At 43.4% G+C, this 15440-nt stretch overlaps 1 protein-coding gene across 1 annotated transcript; it reads right to left on the reverse strand.

The window, feature by feature from the left end:
• Positions 1 to 12245: 12245 nt before the first annotated feature.
• LOC115197340 (UNC93-like protein MFSD11) lies at positions 12246 to 14426 on the reverse strand. The gene has a single exon (XM_029758756.1). It carries the CDS (start codon positions 14086 to 14088, stop codon positions 12727 to 12729), a length of 1362 nt encoding a protein of 453 aa, XP_029614616.1. The 5' UTR covers positions 14089 to 14426; the 3' UTR covers positions 12246 to 12726.
• Positions 14427 to 15440: the final 1014 nt, after the last annotated feature.

Here is a 15440-nt window from a genome sequence, read left to right on the forward strand (position 1 = left end):
TTGCATCAACTTCATGTAATTGTCAATAAAAGCCTTTGACACTTATGAAATGCTTGCAATTATACTTCAGTATTCCATAGTAACATCTGACAAAAATATCTAAAAACACCAAAGCAGCAAACTTTGTGGAAATTAATATTTGTGTCATTCTCAAAACTTTTGGCCACGACTGTACAGTGGGTACCAGTACCGAGTCAGTGTGCGGGGGTACAGGTTAGAGGAAATTTGTACATGTAGTTAGGGGTGAAGTGACTATGCATAGATAATAAACAGCGAGTAGCAGCAATGTACTAAACAAATGGGGGGGGGGGGGGGTTAATGTAATAGTCCGGTGGCCATTTGATTAATTGTTCAGGAGTCTTATGGCTTGGGGGTAGAAACTGTTAAAGAGCCTTTTGGTCCTAGACTTGGCACTCCGGTACCGCTTGCTGTTGTGCGGTAGCAGAGAAAACAGTCTATGACTTGGGTGACTGAAGTCTGACAATTTTATGGCTTTCCCCTGACACCGTCTATTATATAGGTCCTGGATTGCAGGAAGCTTGGCCCCAGTGATGTACTGTGCCACACGCAATACCCTCTGTAGCGCCTTACGGTCAGATGCCGAGGAGTTGCCATACCAGGCGGTGATGAAACCGGTCAGGATGCTCTCGATGGTGCAGCTGTAGACCCTTTTGAGGATCTGAGGACCCATGCCAAATATTTTCAGTCTCCTGTGTTAGTTAAGCTAACTCTCTGAAGTTCAAAAGACATTCAAAGGGCCTTCATAGAAGCCGCTCATCCGTAGGTATAATTCTGTGGTCCTAATTCAGGTAATGCATGTCATAACAACAAGATGCCCAGCGCTCTGGTGGTCTGCTTGAAAGATGTAGGTATTACAGACTCGGTCAGGGAGATATTGAAAATATCAATGAGGGGAAGGGAGCCTACTGAAGGAGTTAGACATTTACAAATCAAATTGTATTAGTCACATACACATGGTTAGCAGATGTTAATGCGAGTGTAGAGAAATGCTTGGGCTTCTAGTTCCCGACAATGCAGTAACATCTAACAAGTACTCTAACAAATTCACAACATCTACCTTATACACACAAATGTAAGGGATGAATAAGAATATGCACATATAAATATATGGATGAGCGATGGCCATGCGGCATAGGCAAGATGTAGTAGATGATATAGAATACAGTATACACATATGAGATGAGTGATGTAGGATATGCAAACATTAAAGTGGCGTTATTTAAAGTGACTAATGATAGGCATGATGCAGTAGATGTTATAGAACAGTATATAAGATCAGTAACGTAGGATATGTAAACATCATTAAAGTGCCGTTATTTAAGGTGACTAGTGATGCCTTTATTAAGTCAATTTATTAAAGTGGCCAAAGATTTGAGTCTGTATGTTGACAGCAGCCTCTGAGTTAGTGATTGCTGTTTAGCAGTCTGATGGCCTTGAGATAGAAGCTGTTTTTCAGTCTCTCAGTCCCAGCTTTGATGCACCTGTACTGACCCCGCCTTCTGGATGATAGCGGGGTGAACAGGCAGGGGGCTCGGGTGGTTGTTGTCCTTGATCTTTTTGGCCTTCCTGTGACATCGGGTGCTGTAGGTGTCATGGAGGGCAGGTAGTTTTAGTCCCCGGTGATGCGTTGTGCAGACCGCACCACCCTCTGGAGAGCCTTGCGGTTCAGGGCGGTGCATTTGCCGTACCATGCTGTGATACAGCCCGACAAGATTATCTCGATTGTGCATTAGTAAAGGTTTGTCAGAGTTTTTGGTAACAAGCCAAATTTCTTCAGCCTCCTGAGGTTGAAGAGGCACTGTTGCGCCTCCTTCACCACACTGTCAGTGTGGGTGGACCATTTCAGTTTGTCTGTGATGTATACGCCGAGGACTATACATTTTCCCTTCTCAACTCCTGTCCCTTGGATGTGGATATTGGGGTGCTCCCTCTGCTGTTTCCTGAAGTCCACGATCATCTCCTTTGTTTTGTTGATGTTGAGTGACAGGTTGTTTTCCTGACACCACACTCCCAGTGCCCTCACCTCCCTGTTGGATGTCTCATCGTTGTTGGTAATCAAGCCCACTACAGTTGTGTCGTCTGCAAACTTGATGATTGAGTTGGAGGTGTGCATGGCCACGCAGTCGTTGGGGGAATAGGGAGTACAGGAGGGGGCTGAGCACACACCCTTGTGGGGCCCCAGTGTTGAGGGTCAGCAAAGTGGAGATGTTTTTTCCTACCTTCACCACCTGGGAGCGGCCCGTCAGAAAGTCCAGGACCCAATTGCACAGGGCGGGGATGAGACGCAGTCCTTGTTAGGGGGCCGCGACGGTGGCACTGTATTATCGTCAAAGCGGGCAAAGAAGGTGTTTAGTTTGTTTGGAAGCGTGTCGTCGGTGTCCGTGACGTGGCTGGTTTTCTTTTTGTAGTCTGGGATTTCCTGTAGACCCTGCCACATACGTCTCGTGTCTGAGCCGTTGAATTGCAACTGTACTTTGTCCCTGTACCGGCATTTCGCTTGTTTGATTGCCTTGCGGAGGGAATAACTACACTATTTATATTCATCTATATTTCCTGACCTCTTTCCATGGTTACATGCAGTGGTTTGCTCTTTCAGTTTTGCGCGAATGCCGCCATCCATCCACGGATTCTGGTTAGGGTAGGTTTTAATAGTCACCGTGGGTACAACATCTCCAATGCACTTCTTTATAAACTCACTCACCGAGTCAGCGTATAGATCGATATTGTTATCTGAGGCTGACCGGAACATATCCCAGTCCGCGTGACCAAAACAATCTTGAAGCGTGGATTCCAATTGGTCAGACCAGCGTTGAATGATTCTAGGTCACTGATACAGCCTGTTTGAGTTTCTGCCTATAAGACGGTAGGAGCAAGATGGCGTCGTGGTCGGATTTGCCGACTAATGCCATCCTCCTTTCTCTCATGTTGCCGAAACAGTCTATGATTGTCATACAGTACACACTTTTAGTTTTTGTCATCCTAGGCTACCTGGCAAAAATGCTTGCTTGCTAGCAGGGCCTAAAATTAACATCCGCCAAAATCCGGGTGTTAATTTCCCTCACATTTGTGAATACAAATTGTCAAGTATGATCACATTTATAGCAAAATGAATGCTGCAGTAGCTGTTTTCAAAGTATTTCTGCCGTTTTGTTTTATAGCTGGTAAATGAATAGCACAAAGTGATAGAACTGCAAAGCCTACTATAGCCTATCCCACCTCGCGCTGCAACACTGCCTGGCTGGGGGCTGAGCGCAAGTGAAGAGCTGAATGAAATATACATTTTTAGAAGCGCGGTGCACAGGTATAAAAGTTGGTCCAATTTACTTTAAACTAAAGTCTACTGAAGTGAAACTTTGTCCTTGTGTTTTTTGGCTGTTTATATTGTTTTGTACACAAGCTAGATTGAAAAACAAATGTTTGACTTTCAACTGTTAGGGATGAGAGGACAATGCGGCTACTAGTCAGACTCAACCTCACTGGCAAAAACATTATTTCAGTCATCTTACCACGATAACCTCCAACCCTTAAAGGGGCAGGTGAACAATTTTGTCTCATCTGTGATCCTTTGGCTAAAATGTCACAAAAAAATGTATTAAACAATTTAACACATTACTTCATACTAGTAATACGTTTATTGTTTTAGAAATATTACAAAGCATGTTCATCCATTTTAGATGGTAAATAAAAAGTTAGTTTTACGCCCTGCTTGCTAGCCTAACTTCCTTTCATGGGCAAGATTAGCCAGCAAGTTAACGTTAGCCTACTACTTCTAGCTACATATTGAACTTCCATCCTCTCAGGCCAGAGGCATAATGTATGAATCAGTGGAGGCTCCTCTGAGGAGGAAGGGGAGGACCATCCTCCTCAGTGAATTTCATCAAATAAAAATTGTAAAACATTTAAAAAGTTATCCTTTTTAGATAAAACTAAATACAGTGCTTTCGGAAAGTATTCAGACCCCTTGACTTTTTCCAAATTTTGTTACATTATAGCCTTATTCTAAAATTGATAAAATCATTTTCCCCTCATCAATTTACACACAATACCCCGTAATGACAAAGGGAAAACAGGTTTTAGAAATTTTTGCAAATCTATAAAAAAATATTTTTTTAAATATATCTTATTGATACAAGTATTCAGAACCTTTACTCAGTACTTTGTTGAAGCACCTTTGGCAACGATCGCAGCCTTCAGTCTTCTTGGGTAAACTAAGGCCACGCTCATGAAAAAAATGTGACCTCTATCTTCATCTATCTTCAGAGCTCGTGCTGCTAGGTGACCTAAACCGGGACATGCTTAACACTCCGGCCATCCTACAATCTAAGCTTGATGCCCTCAATCTCACACAAATTTTCAATGAACCTACCAGGTACAACCCCAAATCCGTAAACACGGGCACGCTCATAGATATCATCCTAACCAACTCGCCCTCCAAATACACCCCTGCTGTTTTCAACCAAGATCTCAGGGATCACTGCCTCATTGCCTGCATCCGTAATGGGTTTGCAGTCAAACGACCACCCCTCATCACTGTCAAACGCTCCCTAAAACACTTCAGCGAGCAGGCCTTTCCAGATCGACCTGGCCGGGGTATCCTGGAATGATATTGACCTCATCCCGTCAGTAGAGGATGCCTGGTCATTCTTTCAAAGTGCCTTCCTCACCATGCTCCATTCAAAAAAATGTAGAACCAGGAACTGATATAGCCCTTGGTTCCCACCAGACCTGTCTGCTCTTGACCAGCACAAAAGCATCCTGTGGCGTACTGCATTAGCATCGAATAGCCCCCGTGATATGCAACTTTTCAGGGAAGTTAGGAACCAATATACACAGGCAGTTAGGAAAGCTAAGGCTAGCTTTTTCAAACAGAAATTTAGATCCTGTAGCACAAACTCAAAAAAGTTCTGGGACACTAAAGTCCATGGAGAATAAGAGCACCTCCTTCCAGCTGCCCACTGCACTGAGGCTAGGAAACACTGTCACCACCGATAAATCTACTATAATTGAGAATTTCAATAAGCATTTTTCTACGGCTGGCCATGCTTTCCACCTGGCTACCCCAGTCAACTGCCCGGCACCCCCCACAGCAACTCGCCCAAGCCTCCACCATTTCTCCTTCACCCAAATCCAGATAGCTGATGTTCTAAAAGAGCTGCAAAATCTGGACCCCTACAAATCAGCCGGGCTAGACATTCTGGACCCTCTCTAAAATTGTGCCAAAATTGTTGCAACCCCTATTACTAGCCTGTTCAACCTCTTTCGTATCGTCTGAGATCCCCAAAGATTGGAAAGCTGCTGCGATCATCCCCCTCTTCAAAGAGGGAGACACTCTAGACCCAAACTGCTACAAACCTATATCTATCCTACCCTGCCTTTCTAAGGTCTTCAAAAGCCAAGTTAACAAACAGATTACCGACCATTTCGAATCCCACCGTATCTTCTCCGCTATGCAATCTGGTTTCAGAGCTGGTCATGGGTGCACCTCAGCCACGCTCAAGGTCCTAAACAATATCATAACTGCCATCGAGAGAGACATTACTGTGCATCCGTATTCATCGACCTGGCCAAGGCTTTCAACTCTGTCAATCACCACATTCTTATCGGCAGACTAAACAGCCTTGGTTTCTCAAATGACTGCCTCGCCTGGTTCACCAACTACTTCTCTGATAGAGTTCAGTGTGTCAAATCAGAGGGCCTGTTGTCCGGACCTCTGGCAGTCTCTATGGGGGTGCCACAGGGTTCAATTCTCGGGCCGACTCTCTTCTCTGTATACATCAATGATGTCGCTCTTGCTGCTGGTGATTCTCTGATCCACCTCTACGCAGACGACACCATTCTGTACACTTCTGGCCCTTCTTTGGACACTGTTAACTAACCTCTAGACGAGCTTCAATGCCATACAGCTTTCCTTTCTTGGCCTCCAACTGCTCTTAAATGCAAGTAAAACTAAATGCATGCTCTTCAACCGGTCGCTGCCCGCACATGCCCGCCCAGCATCACTACTCTGGATGGTTCTGAATTAGAATATGTGGACAACAACAAATACCTAGGTGTCTGGTTAGACTGCAAACTCTCCTTCCAGACTCACATTAAACATCTCCAATCCAAAATTAAATCTAGAATCGGCTTCCTATTTCGCAAAACAAAGCATCCTTCATTCATGCTGCCAAACATACCCTCGTAAAACTGACCATCCTACCGATCCTCGACTTCGGCGAAAATAGCCTCCAACACTCTACTCAACAAATTGATGCAGTCCATCACAGTGCCATCCATTTTGTCACCAAAGCCCCATATACTACCCACCACCGCGACCTGTACGCTCTCGTTGACTGGCCCTCGCTTCATACTCATCGTCAAACCCACTGGCTCCAGGTCATCTACAAGTCTCTGCTAGGTAAAGCCCTGCCTTATCTCAGCTCACTGGTCACCATAGCAGCACCCACCCGTAGCACGCACTCCAGCAGGTATATCTCACTAATCACCCCCAAAGCCAATTCCTCGTTGGCCGCCTTTCCTTCCAGTTCTCTGCTGCCAATGACTGGAATGAACTACAAAAATCACTGAAGCTGGAAACACTTATCTCCCTCACTAGCTTTAAGCACCAGCTGTCAGAGCAGCTCACAGATCACTGTACCTAACCCATCTGTAAATAGCCTATCTTACCTTATCTTACCTCATTTGCACACACTGTATGTTTTGTTTATTCCATGTGTAACTCTGTGTTTGTGTCGAACTGCTTCGCTTTACTCTTGGTCAGGTTGCAGTTGTAAATGAGAACTTGTTCTCAACTAGCCTACCTGGTTAAATAAAGGTGAAATATATTTAAAGATCACTGACCACCACTTCTATGAATGTATGGTTGGATCAGGACCGTTGTTAATTTAGGAAAGAGACAATTTTAGCTATCCACCGGAGAACAACACATCAAGATGCAACAATTCAAGTTCTCTGTCAATGATGTTTAGCGTGACGTGATTGGTCTGAATGTAACAGTGTAGGTTCCGTCCCTCTCTTCGCCCCAACCCGGGCTCGAACCAGGGACCGTTGCACACATCAACAACTGACACCCCACGAAGCATCGTTACCCATCGCGCCACAAAAGCTGCGGCCCTTGCAACGCAAGGGGAGACCCTACTTCAAGTCTCAGAGCGAGTGACGTCACTGATTGAAATGCTATTAGCGCGCACCATCGCTAACTAACTAGCCATTTCACATCGGTTACATGAAGACAAATCAAAACTGGCTGGCCTTGACACTTGTTTTTGGTGCGCCAGGACCATTCACAGTTCAGCTCACACAGTTCAGCTCAATGCTGATTGGCTATTATTCTCAAATTTTTATCAAGGGAGGCCAAATGCTTGCTGGCTTCCCTTGCATTCAATGCTATGAGCGGCAACAATATCATGCTCTTTTTGACCAAACAGCATCAGATAGATGGGCTACAGAGAGAGGGGCACTGTTTCGCTTGGATGCTTTCTACAGTGAGATACATTTAGGGATTGAAGGGAAATTATGAAACACAGAGAGATGAAAGAAATTATGTTTTTACTTATTTTTTTTGTAAATGTTTTGGGGAAGCCTTACTTCCCTTGGCATCCATGAATACACACCACTGCCTAGCTGCCAGTGGAGCAGGGGGAGATTATGGCAAATTGAAAGCTTCCATTTCTCTGCATGTTATTGGAGAGGATGCATTTGAATTTTAGAAGAGGCAAACTTGACATTGACTGTGCTCATGGCTAATTTGAAGAGTACTTTGTACCAAGCCAGAACATCACGTTTGAGAGAGCTATACGTTTTTCTGTCATGATCAGAAACGGAGTCAGTTTTGACCAATACTTGGCTGAGTTCATCACACTGAGCAAAATGTGTGAATTTGAAAATATGAAAGAAAGACTCACTAGTGAAAGACAGGCTAGTCTGTGGCAAACTTGATAATGGACTCAAGGAGAGATTTCTGCTTGAGCAAGATTTAACTTTGGATAAAGCTTTGAATATGTGTAGAGAAGCTGAAACCACAAGCTAAAGAGCTGCACAGGGATGAGACTGCAGTGCATGCAGTAAAAAGAGAGGAGCAACACAATGCTTTACAAAACAAAAACAAGCAAAGGAGAAAAATCTAAACACTATAGCTGTGTTTGAATACACATACTGTATACTACACACTTGAGTATATACTACACACTATTAGTATACTATAAAACGGAACAGTATCCTTTCAGTCGAGGGTACTAGCTATTCGCCGGTCTACCGGAAGTTGATGTGGTTGCTATGCAACCTCTTGCTAGCTAGTTAGCATAACAAATTACTACTTAGATATTTTATGCTGTTTTTTTATTTTATTTAACTAGGCAAGTCATTTAAGAACAAATTCTTATTTACAAAGACGGCCAACCAAAAGGCAAGAGGCCTCCAGAGGGGACAGAAGCCTGTGATTAAAGAAAATATATACAATATAAATATAGGACAAAACACACATCACAACACTACATAAAGATAGACCTAAGACAACATAGCAAGGCAGCAACACATAACACAGCATGGTAGCAACACAACATAACAACAACATGGTAGAAGCAGCAAAACATGGTACAAACATTATTGGGCACAGTCAACAGCAAAGGGCAAGAAGGTAGAGACAACAATACATCTCACAAAGCAGCCACAACTGTCAGTAAAAGTGTCCATGATTGAGTCTTTGAATGAAGAGATTGAGATGTCGTTCGTAAGGACAGCGTAGCTAAGAAATTGTCAGCCAACATAACGTGTAAGGTAACTTATTTGAAAAGTAATTACTTTATTACATTGCTCAATTAATTAGTTGGCATAATTAGTTAAAGCAATGAATTTGTATCTGCTAACATTGGACTTTGGCTGCAAATTTTCTTCAATTTTTCTTCAAATCAATCTGAAAACAACGTGAAGCCACGCCCATTTCCTGAAGAATTGCATTATGGGCCCTAAAGTATGGAAATAGTGTCCTCTGCGTGTGTACTTCATATTTTCGCAAATTTAGTACAACATCCGGAAACTTTTGGCATACTAACTATATCCATACTATGACCAATATGCATACTATATACTCAATTCACGTCACAAATAGTATGGCAAGTGTGGGTAGTATGAGTATTCGAACACAGCTTACATGTGGAAAATGATGAGTTATCCAGCTATAAAATGTCCCTGCATATGGCAAATTGTTTAACAACTTTGGGGAAAATAATACTTTCTCAAAATGCTGCAGAGCTGAGGCTACAAAGAAACATTTTCACACAGTCAAGGAGGAAACTGAAGAATTCTTTGTTGATTCTTTGGATATTTGCAATGCAATAAAAGCTGAATGGATTGTGCCATTGACCATGAATGAGACTATAATACCATTGAAGCTCGATACTGGAGCTCAGGTAAACCTGTTGTTGCTGGATGACTACAAAACACAAAGTATAAGGGAAAGTACACCCTGTGAAGGTTACTTGGGAGAATGTACCAGTCAAAGGAAGCTGCATAATAACTTTACAGCACAAAGGAAAACAGTTCAAAGCACAGCTGCTGATCGTGGAAAAGTGTACAGCCTGTCCTAGGACTCAGTGCATGTGAAAAGCTGAATCTGGTGAAGAGTGTTTGTAGTGACATCAGACTGAAAATTACCAAGAATAACTACTGACTGAGTACAAGGATGTGTTTGAAGGTCTCGGATGTTTAGCTGGAGAACACAAAACATGTACTGATGACAAAGTTACTCCAGTTCTGTATTCGTGCAGGAAAGTTCCATTCACACTGAGGAAAAAGATTGAGGAACTCGGACTCATGGAGAAATTGGACGTCGTCACAAAAATCGATGAACCTACAGATTGGGTAAGCTCACTGGTTATTGTGGTGAAAAAGAATGGCAATCTCAGGATATGTCTAGACCCTAGAGATCATAACAAAGCCATCAAGTGAGAGCATTTGAAGTTGCCAACCAGAAAATAGATAATGTTGCTGATTGCTGGAGCAAAGTGGTTCAGTAAGCTTGAGGCCTCATCAGTTATCTGGCAAATGAAGCTAGCTGATGCAAGCTAAAGGCTATGCACATTCAACACACCTGTGGGCAGGTACAGATTTCTTTGTCTACCATACAGGATTCTCTCAGCGCCAGAGGTCTACCACAAGACAATCCACATGATTTTCGAGCATATTCCAGGAGTAGAGACCATGATGGACGACATCATCATCTGGGGGTCCACAAAAAAAGAACACAACGCGAGAGTGAGACAAGTGCTGGACCTGACATGAAGTCAACCTGAAACGAAACGACAAATGCGAGTTTGGTGGGAAAACACTTACCTTTATGGGAGACGTACTCTCAGAGGAGGGAGTCAAACCAGACCTGTGGAAAACATCAGCGATCACAAAATGGAGCACTCAAAGAACAAGGACGACATGAGATGCTTCACAGGCAGGATCGCCTATCTTGCAAAGTTCATACCTCAATTGTCAGCACAGTCCACTCCACCCAGAGGTCTTCTGGAACATAACTAATGGGAATGGTCCCATGAGCAGGAAAACTGCTTAAAAAACCTGTATACAGAGAGGAGTTGCACCGAGATCCTACGAAATCTAAACGGAGCATGGATCTCAACTTCGAGGAAACCAAGTGGATCTAAGGTTTCAGCCGTTCACTCAAGGGACTGAGGATCATCATGACTGTCAAGACCTCTGAAAGGCTTATTGAGAATTGCACAAAAAAAGCACCTGGACTGAATGTTTGTTCATGTGAAAACAAAGAGAGCCACAATAGAGTATTGTTGGCCAGAAACTGTTTCTTTGGAAAAAACAAACACTCAATATGTTTAGTGATGTGTGATTTTGACCCCCCCAAAAATGTTTTTTTTTTGCATGTTATGCAATGCTGAGTAAACAAATGTGAGATTTGATGTGACATGTTTAGTTAGAGAAAATTATTTTAAAGGAAGGAAGATGTGTTAACATTAAGACTGCATTACACAGGAGGCAATGCACGAGCCAAGCAGCGGTGGGGTGAGGTCTGCCTTGCATGGCTACACAGTGATATTGCTAGCTGAAGTATCGGTTTATTAAAAGTAGTTAAACCTATGCCCTGGTTTGTCATTAGACAAGGAACAAACATATCACTCTTACGTTCTCCCCTCGGGTGTAGCTCGTCTGAGGAGACGTAAATGCCTGTGCTTACGCACACAAGGTAAACCGGATGGATGGGGAAGAAATGTGGGGTGTAATGAGCTGAAATAACCAGAACTCAAGGTTAGCCCTCGGAATGTTTAGTTAAGCAATTAAACAATATAAAAACACCCATAAAGAATCAGTAAGAACACCAACAAAAAAAAAAAACAGGGAAGGTAAGAGAAGAGAATGTTTGGGATCGGGGTCCAATTAATGAAAATAAACAAAAGGTCCCTCCTCTTCTACACACCTAATCCTTCCTAACACACTCTAAACCCTAACCCACTGTCCTACCTGGTTCCAAGAAAATACAAGGGTGACACACGCCCAGCTAACCTAGTGTATAAAACAATAGGTTATCTACCTTTTCCCCTTCTCCAGGACCTAGGTAGGGTGGAGGACAGGCTGAAACACAAACAAAGATAAATGAAAACAACAAATCCTAAAATCCTCAACTAGCCCCCCAAAAAAAGTTCTCTCTCTCTCAATCAGCTACAGCTGCCAGGACTCCGGACCGAAGCCACGCCCACCATCGTCAGCCGCAACTCAGTACACCTGTAATGCCTAGGACACAAACACACTAACATGGGAAAATGGGGAGCAAGAAAAACGTGTCACACATATCCCTAACTGCCATTGATAATAGAACAGTGACTGTGTGTATGTGTTGCAGAGAGACCTGGCACTCAACACATCTACTTAACATATTCACAATGAGGTGATTATTCATAATACGGTACAGCACAAATGTCCAGTGATAGCAACACCTTTTTCATTCCATGTGTCACTGATGAACTCTGCCTCTTTCTACAGATTGAAATGGTGATATAATTGGGGCGGCAAGTAGCCTAGTGGTTAGAGCTTTGAACTAGTAACCGAAAGGTTGCAAGATCGAATCCCTGAGCTGACAAGGTAAAAATCTGTTGTTCTGCCCCTGAACAAGGCAGTTAACCCACTGTTCCTAGGCTGTCATTGAAAATAAGAATTTGTTCTTAACTGACTTGCCTTAAATAAAGGTAAAATAAAATGCCTCGATGGCATTTTTTCCAGAAATAAGGCCAGTGTCTGAATTAATTTGTTGTGGCAGAGAGGAGGAAGTAGAACTCTTTACATATTTGACAGTTTTCCAGAATTTAGCTGGGTTGCAATAACAATCCGAAAGAGCGGTTAAAATAATCAGAATTAGCTTTCTATAAACATCAACAAAGAAATGCATATTCACAGCATTGTTCAATAATTTTGTATGGATTTCACTATCATACAATATATAAGATCCACTCTCCTTAAAAAAAGGACAGATTTGCTCCAAGTAGAGCAAACATACAGCATTCAACAGAAAGTGTCTCTTGCACTTGAAAAGCAAAAATCTATAGAGTTGGGATGACTGCAAAAACCGCATTACCTACAGTCCGTGCTTAGTGGGGCTGAGGTAGGCCAGTGACAGTGTCAGTTGAAGGGTCCTAAAGGATAGCTGGGATGGTAGGGAGTTCCTCTCACCACGGCCCCTTGTCCCCTAGGCCATCATATGCTATTGTTGTCAGTACTGCGTCTTCTGGAGACCACCATCCACTCAGCTATGAAGAAGGATAGCGTGCCCAGGAAGCCCACTAGCACCATGATGAGCAGCTGCCAGTGCAGTAGTAGGTAGTTACTGTAGAAGAAAGCCAGGGCTGCCATGATGGACTGGACAAGGTAGAAGACAGCGAAGGCGGGAGCGCTGTCCTCCTGGAACATGTATCCCACAATGCTCAACAGCTGGGTGTTGATGCAGCTATCTCCCAGGCCAAGCAGGAAGCTGCACAGCAGAGCCAACTCAACACTGGGGGTGATGTAGGCCTGCAGGTGTGTACCCTCCTCTGGGGCCAGAGGGGCGTCGCTGGCGATGTTCAGGAAAATCAAGTAGAAGGCCACAAAGTGAGTGATCAGCCCCAACAGCACAACAGGGCTCCTCCCAAACCGGTTGCACTTGTTCAACATCCCAAACATGCCCCCTCCCAGGATCTCCCCAATGCCAATGAAAATGCCTGAGAGCCCAATCAGACTTTTGGCATTGTCCCCAAATTGAGTCATGGCCCCAATACACGTCCCATATACCCCACTGTAAAAGGTCAGCTCCAGGCCTGTGTATGCTATGAAGATGCTTAACAGCAGCATCTCTTTAGTGACAGACAGCTGCAATGCCTTCCTGAAAGCATCCAGAGCTTGGGAACCGAGACCTTGAGGCACTACAACAACAGAGGCACTCTCTGAGGACACAGCCTGCAGCAGTGACTCAGATTCATCAGAGGGTATGGACTTAGGCTCTGGCTTCTGGATCAGGAAGAACAGGAAGCTGCCTATCAGGCTTATGACTGTGAGAGCGATGAACACAGTCTGACGATCCTTGTCTGATATGTGAACATGGCCATGCCAGGCAAAATAAATATACATGTTCCCAAATAAAAAGCTGAACTGTAGCAAGGACCAGAAAATACCATAGTTCCTGCCAATGGTGACGTCTGTAGAGTTGATGGTGAGTAGGTTACCCTGAGCGGTCCACAATATTGCAGCCGCTATTCCAACAACTACAGAGGCTGCGTAAAAACTCCAAGTGAAGGGTTGGATGAACATGGCAATGTATCCACTGTATGCTAGTCCACAAAAGAACATGGAAAGTCGTGGTCCTATAACAGCCACTACTGAGGGAGCAATCAGGTTGGATGCAGAGAAAACTCCATATATAATGGACATGCTTGTGTATCCACTCCCACTGAAGCCAGTGCTGTTGAAACTCTTGATCACAGTTTGCTCTATATTTCCACATGTTGAAAAAGCAGTGAACATGAACATAAATCCAAAGCCCAGGATTACGATGTTCAACAATGTCTTTCCTTCTGGACTCATGTTTTTAAGGCGGCACTGTTATATTTTGATGATCAGCTAGCTAGTTAATAAACCTCTGAAGTGGTCCACACGCCTCATCGAGTCGGGTGCTGCACTGTCTGTCTGACGAGTCCTCGTTTGTGCAATAACGAGGTGGAGATACCAGATGGACATTGCACCGAAACTGGCAAACTGCTGATAGTCGATAACAAAACCAGAAGTTGAGTGATAAGATGCAACACCACTCTAGCTCGGGTAGAAACAAATGACTGTTAAGGCTGCGCAAAAGTGCTTCAAAACAAGGCGCAACATCGCGAGACTTCCGTGAACACTTGCGAAATGCGTCTCCCCCAAAAGAGGTTAAGCCAAATCCACGCCCTTTTTAAGATAGGGGCGTATTCCAGCCTACATACGTCCCCGTCATTGGTCAACAGCATGAAAGCGGTGATTGGATAGATTCAGAGCGCGCGAGAGGAGCATCTTCCAAGCGCGAGTTCTCTCACCTCATCTGAGAATAATGAATGCCAATAGCGCTACAGGTAGGTAGGTAAGATACCAGTCATTAACGTATAAAATAGCTTAAAGATTTTTACGTATAGAACATTTTGACTAAGGATTGTTACGTTCATTTATAATTTTCATCTTGCTGGTGAAACCGAGGATCCACAATTGAAGGTTAGCTGTAGTTATCACAAAGATTGTTATTGATCATTTTAATGAATGTAATGAATTCATGATAAAAAAAACTAAAGTTGTTTGCTGGTATGCTTATAAAATGTTTGACCTATGTAGTTGTCAGTGAATATCACTGTTGACTACATGCATTTTTCAATTCATAGTTGGTTACTATACCTCCCGGGTACAAGTACCATGTATTTTCCTACGAGGCTTACACAAATGGACCACTGTTCTTTTGAGGCATCCTTTCGAATGGCCATCGAAGGCGTTAGAGAGTTTAAAGAGTGGCTACAGAAGACACAAGAGTCGGGAGTCACTTGCACTTGGAGCAACACTGTCATGTCACACACGGTCTCACTCACTAGCACATATGGAACGCCGTGTGTGTCTTTGCGTGTAAAAAAAGATGCACATCAAATAACACTATTTGAAGCATCAAATAAGCTTTTCACACGTCAAATAACACAGCTATATTATAGAATGTGTGCTGAATATGCACGTGCAAGCCAAGCTGTACATTACTGCGTTGGTAATCATTTATTTTTATTTAACATTTATTTAACTAGGCAAGTCAGTTAATAACACATTCTTATTTACAATGACGGCCTAGGAACGGTGGGTTAACTGCCTTGTTCAGGGGCAGAACGACAGATTTTTACCTTGTCAGCTTTGGGGATTCGATCTTGCAACACTCT

The sequence above is a fragment of the Salmo trutta genome, chromosome 7, assembly GCF_901001165.1.
Source record: "Salmo trutta chromosome 7, fSalTru1.1, whole genome shotgun sequence".
NCBI classification, from domain to species: domain Eukaryota; kingdom Metazoa; phylum Chordata; class Actinopteri; order Salmoniformes; family Salmonidae; genus Salmo; species Salmo trutta.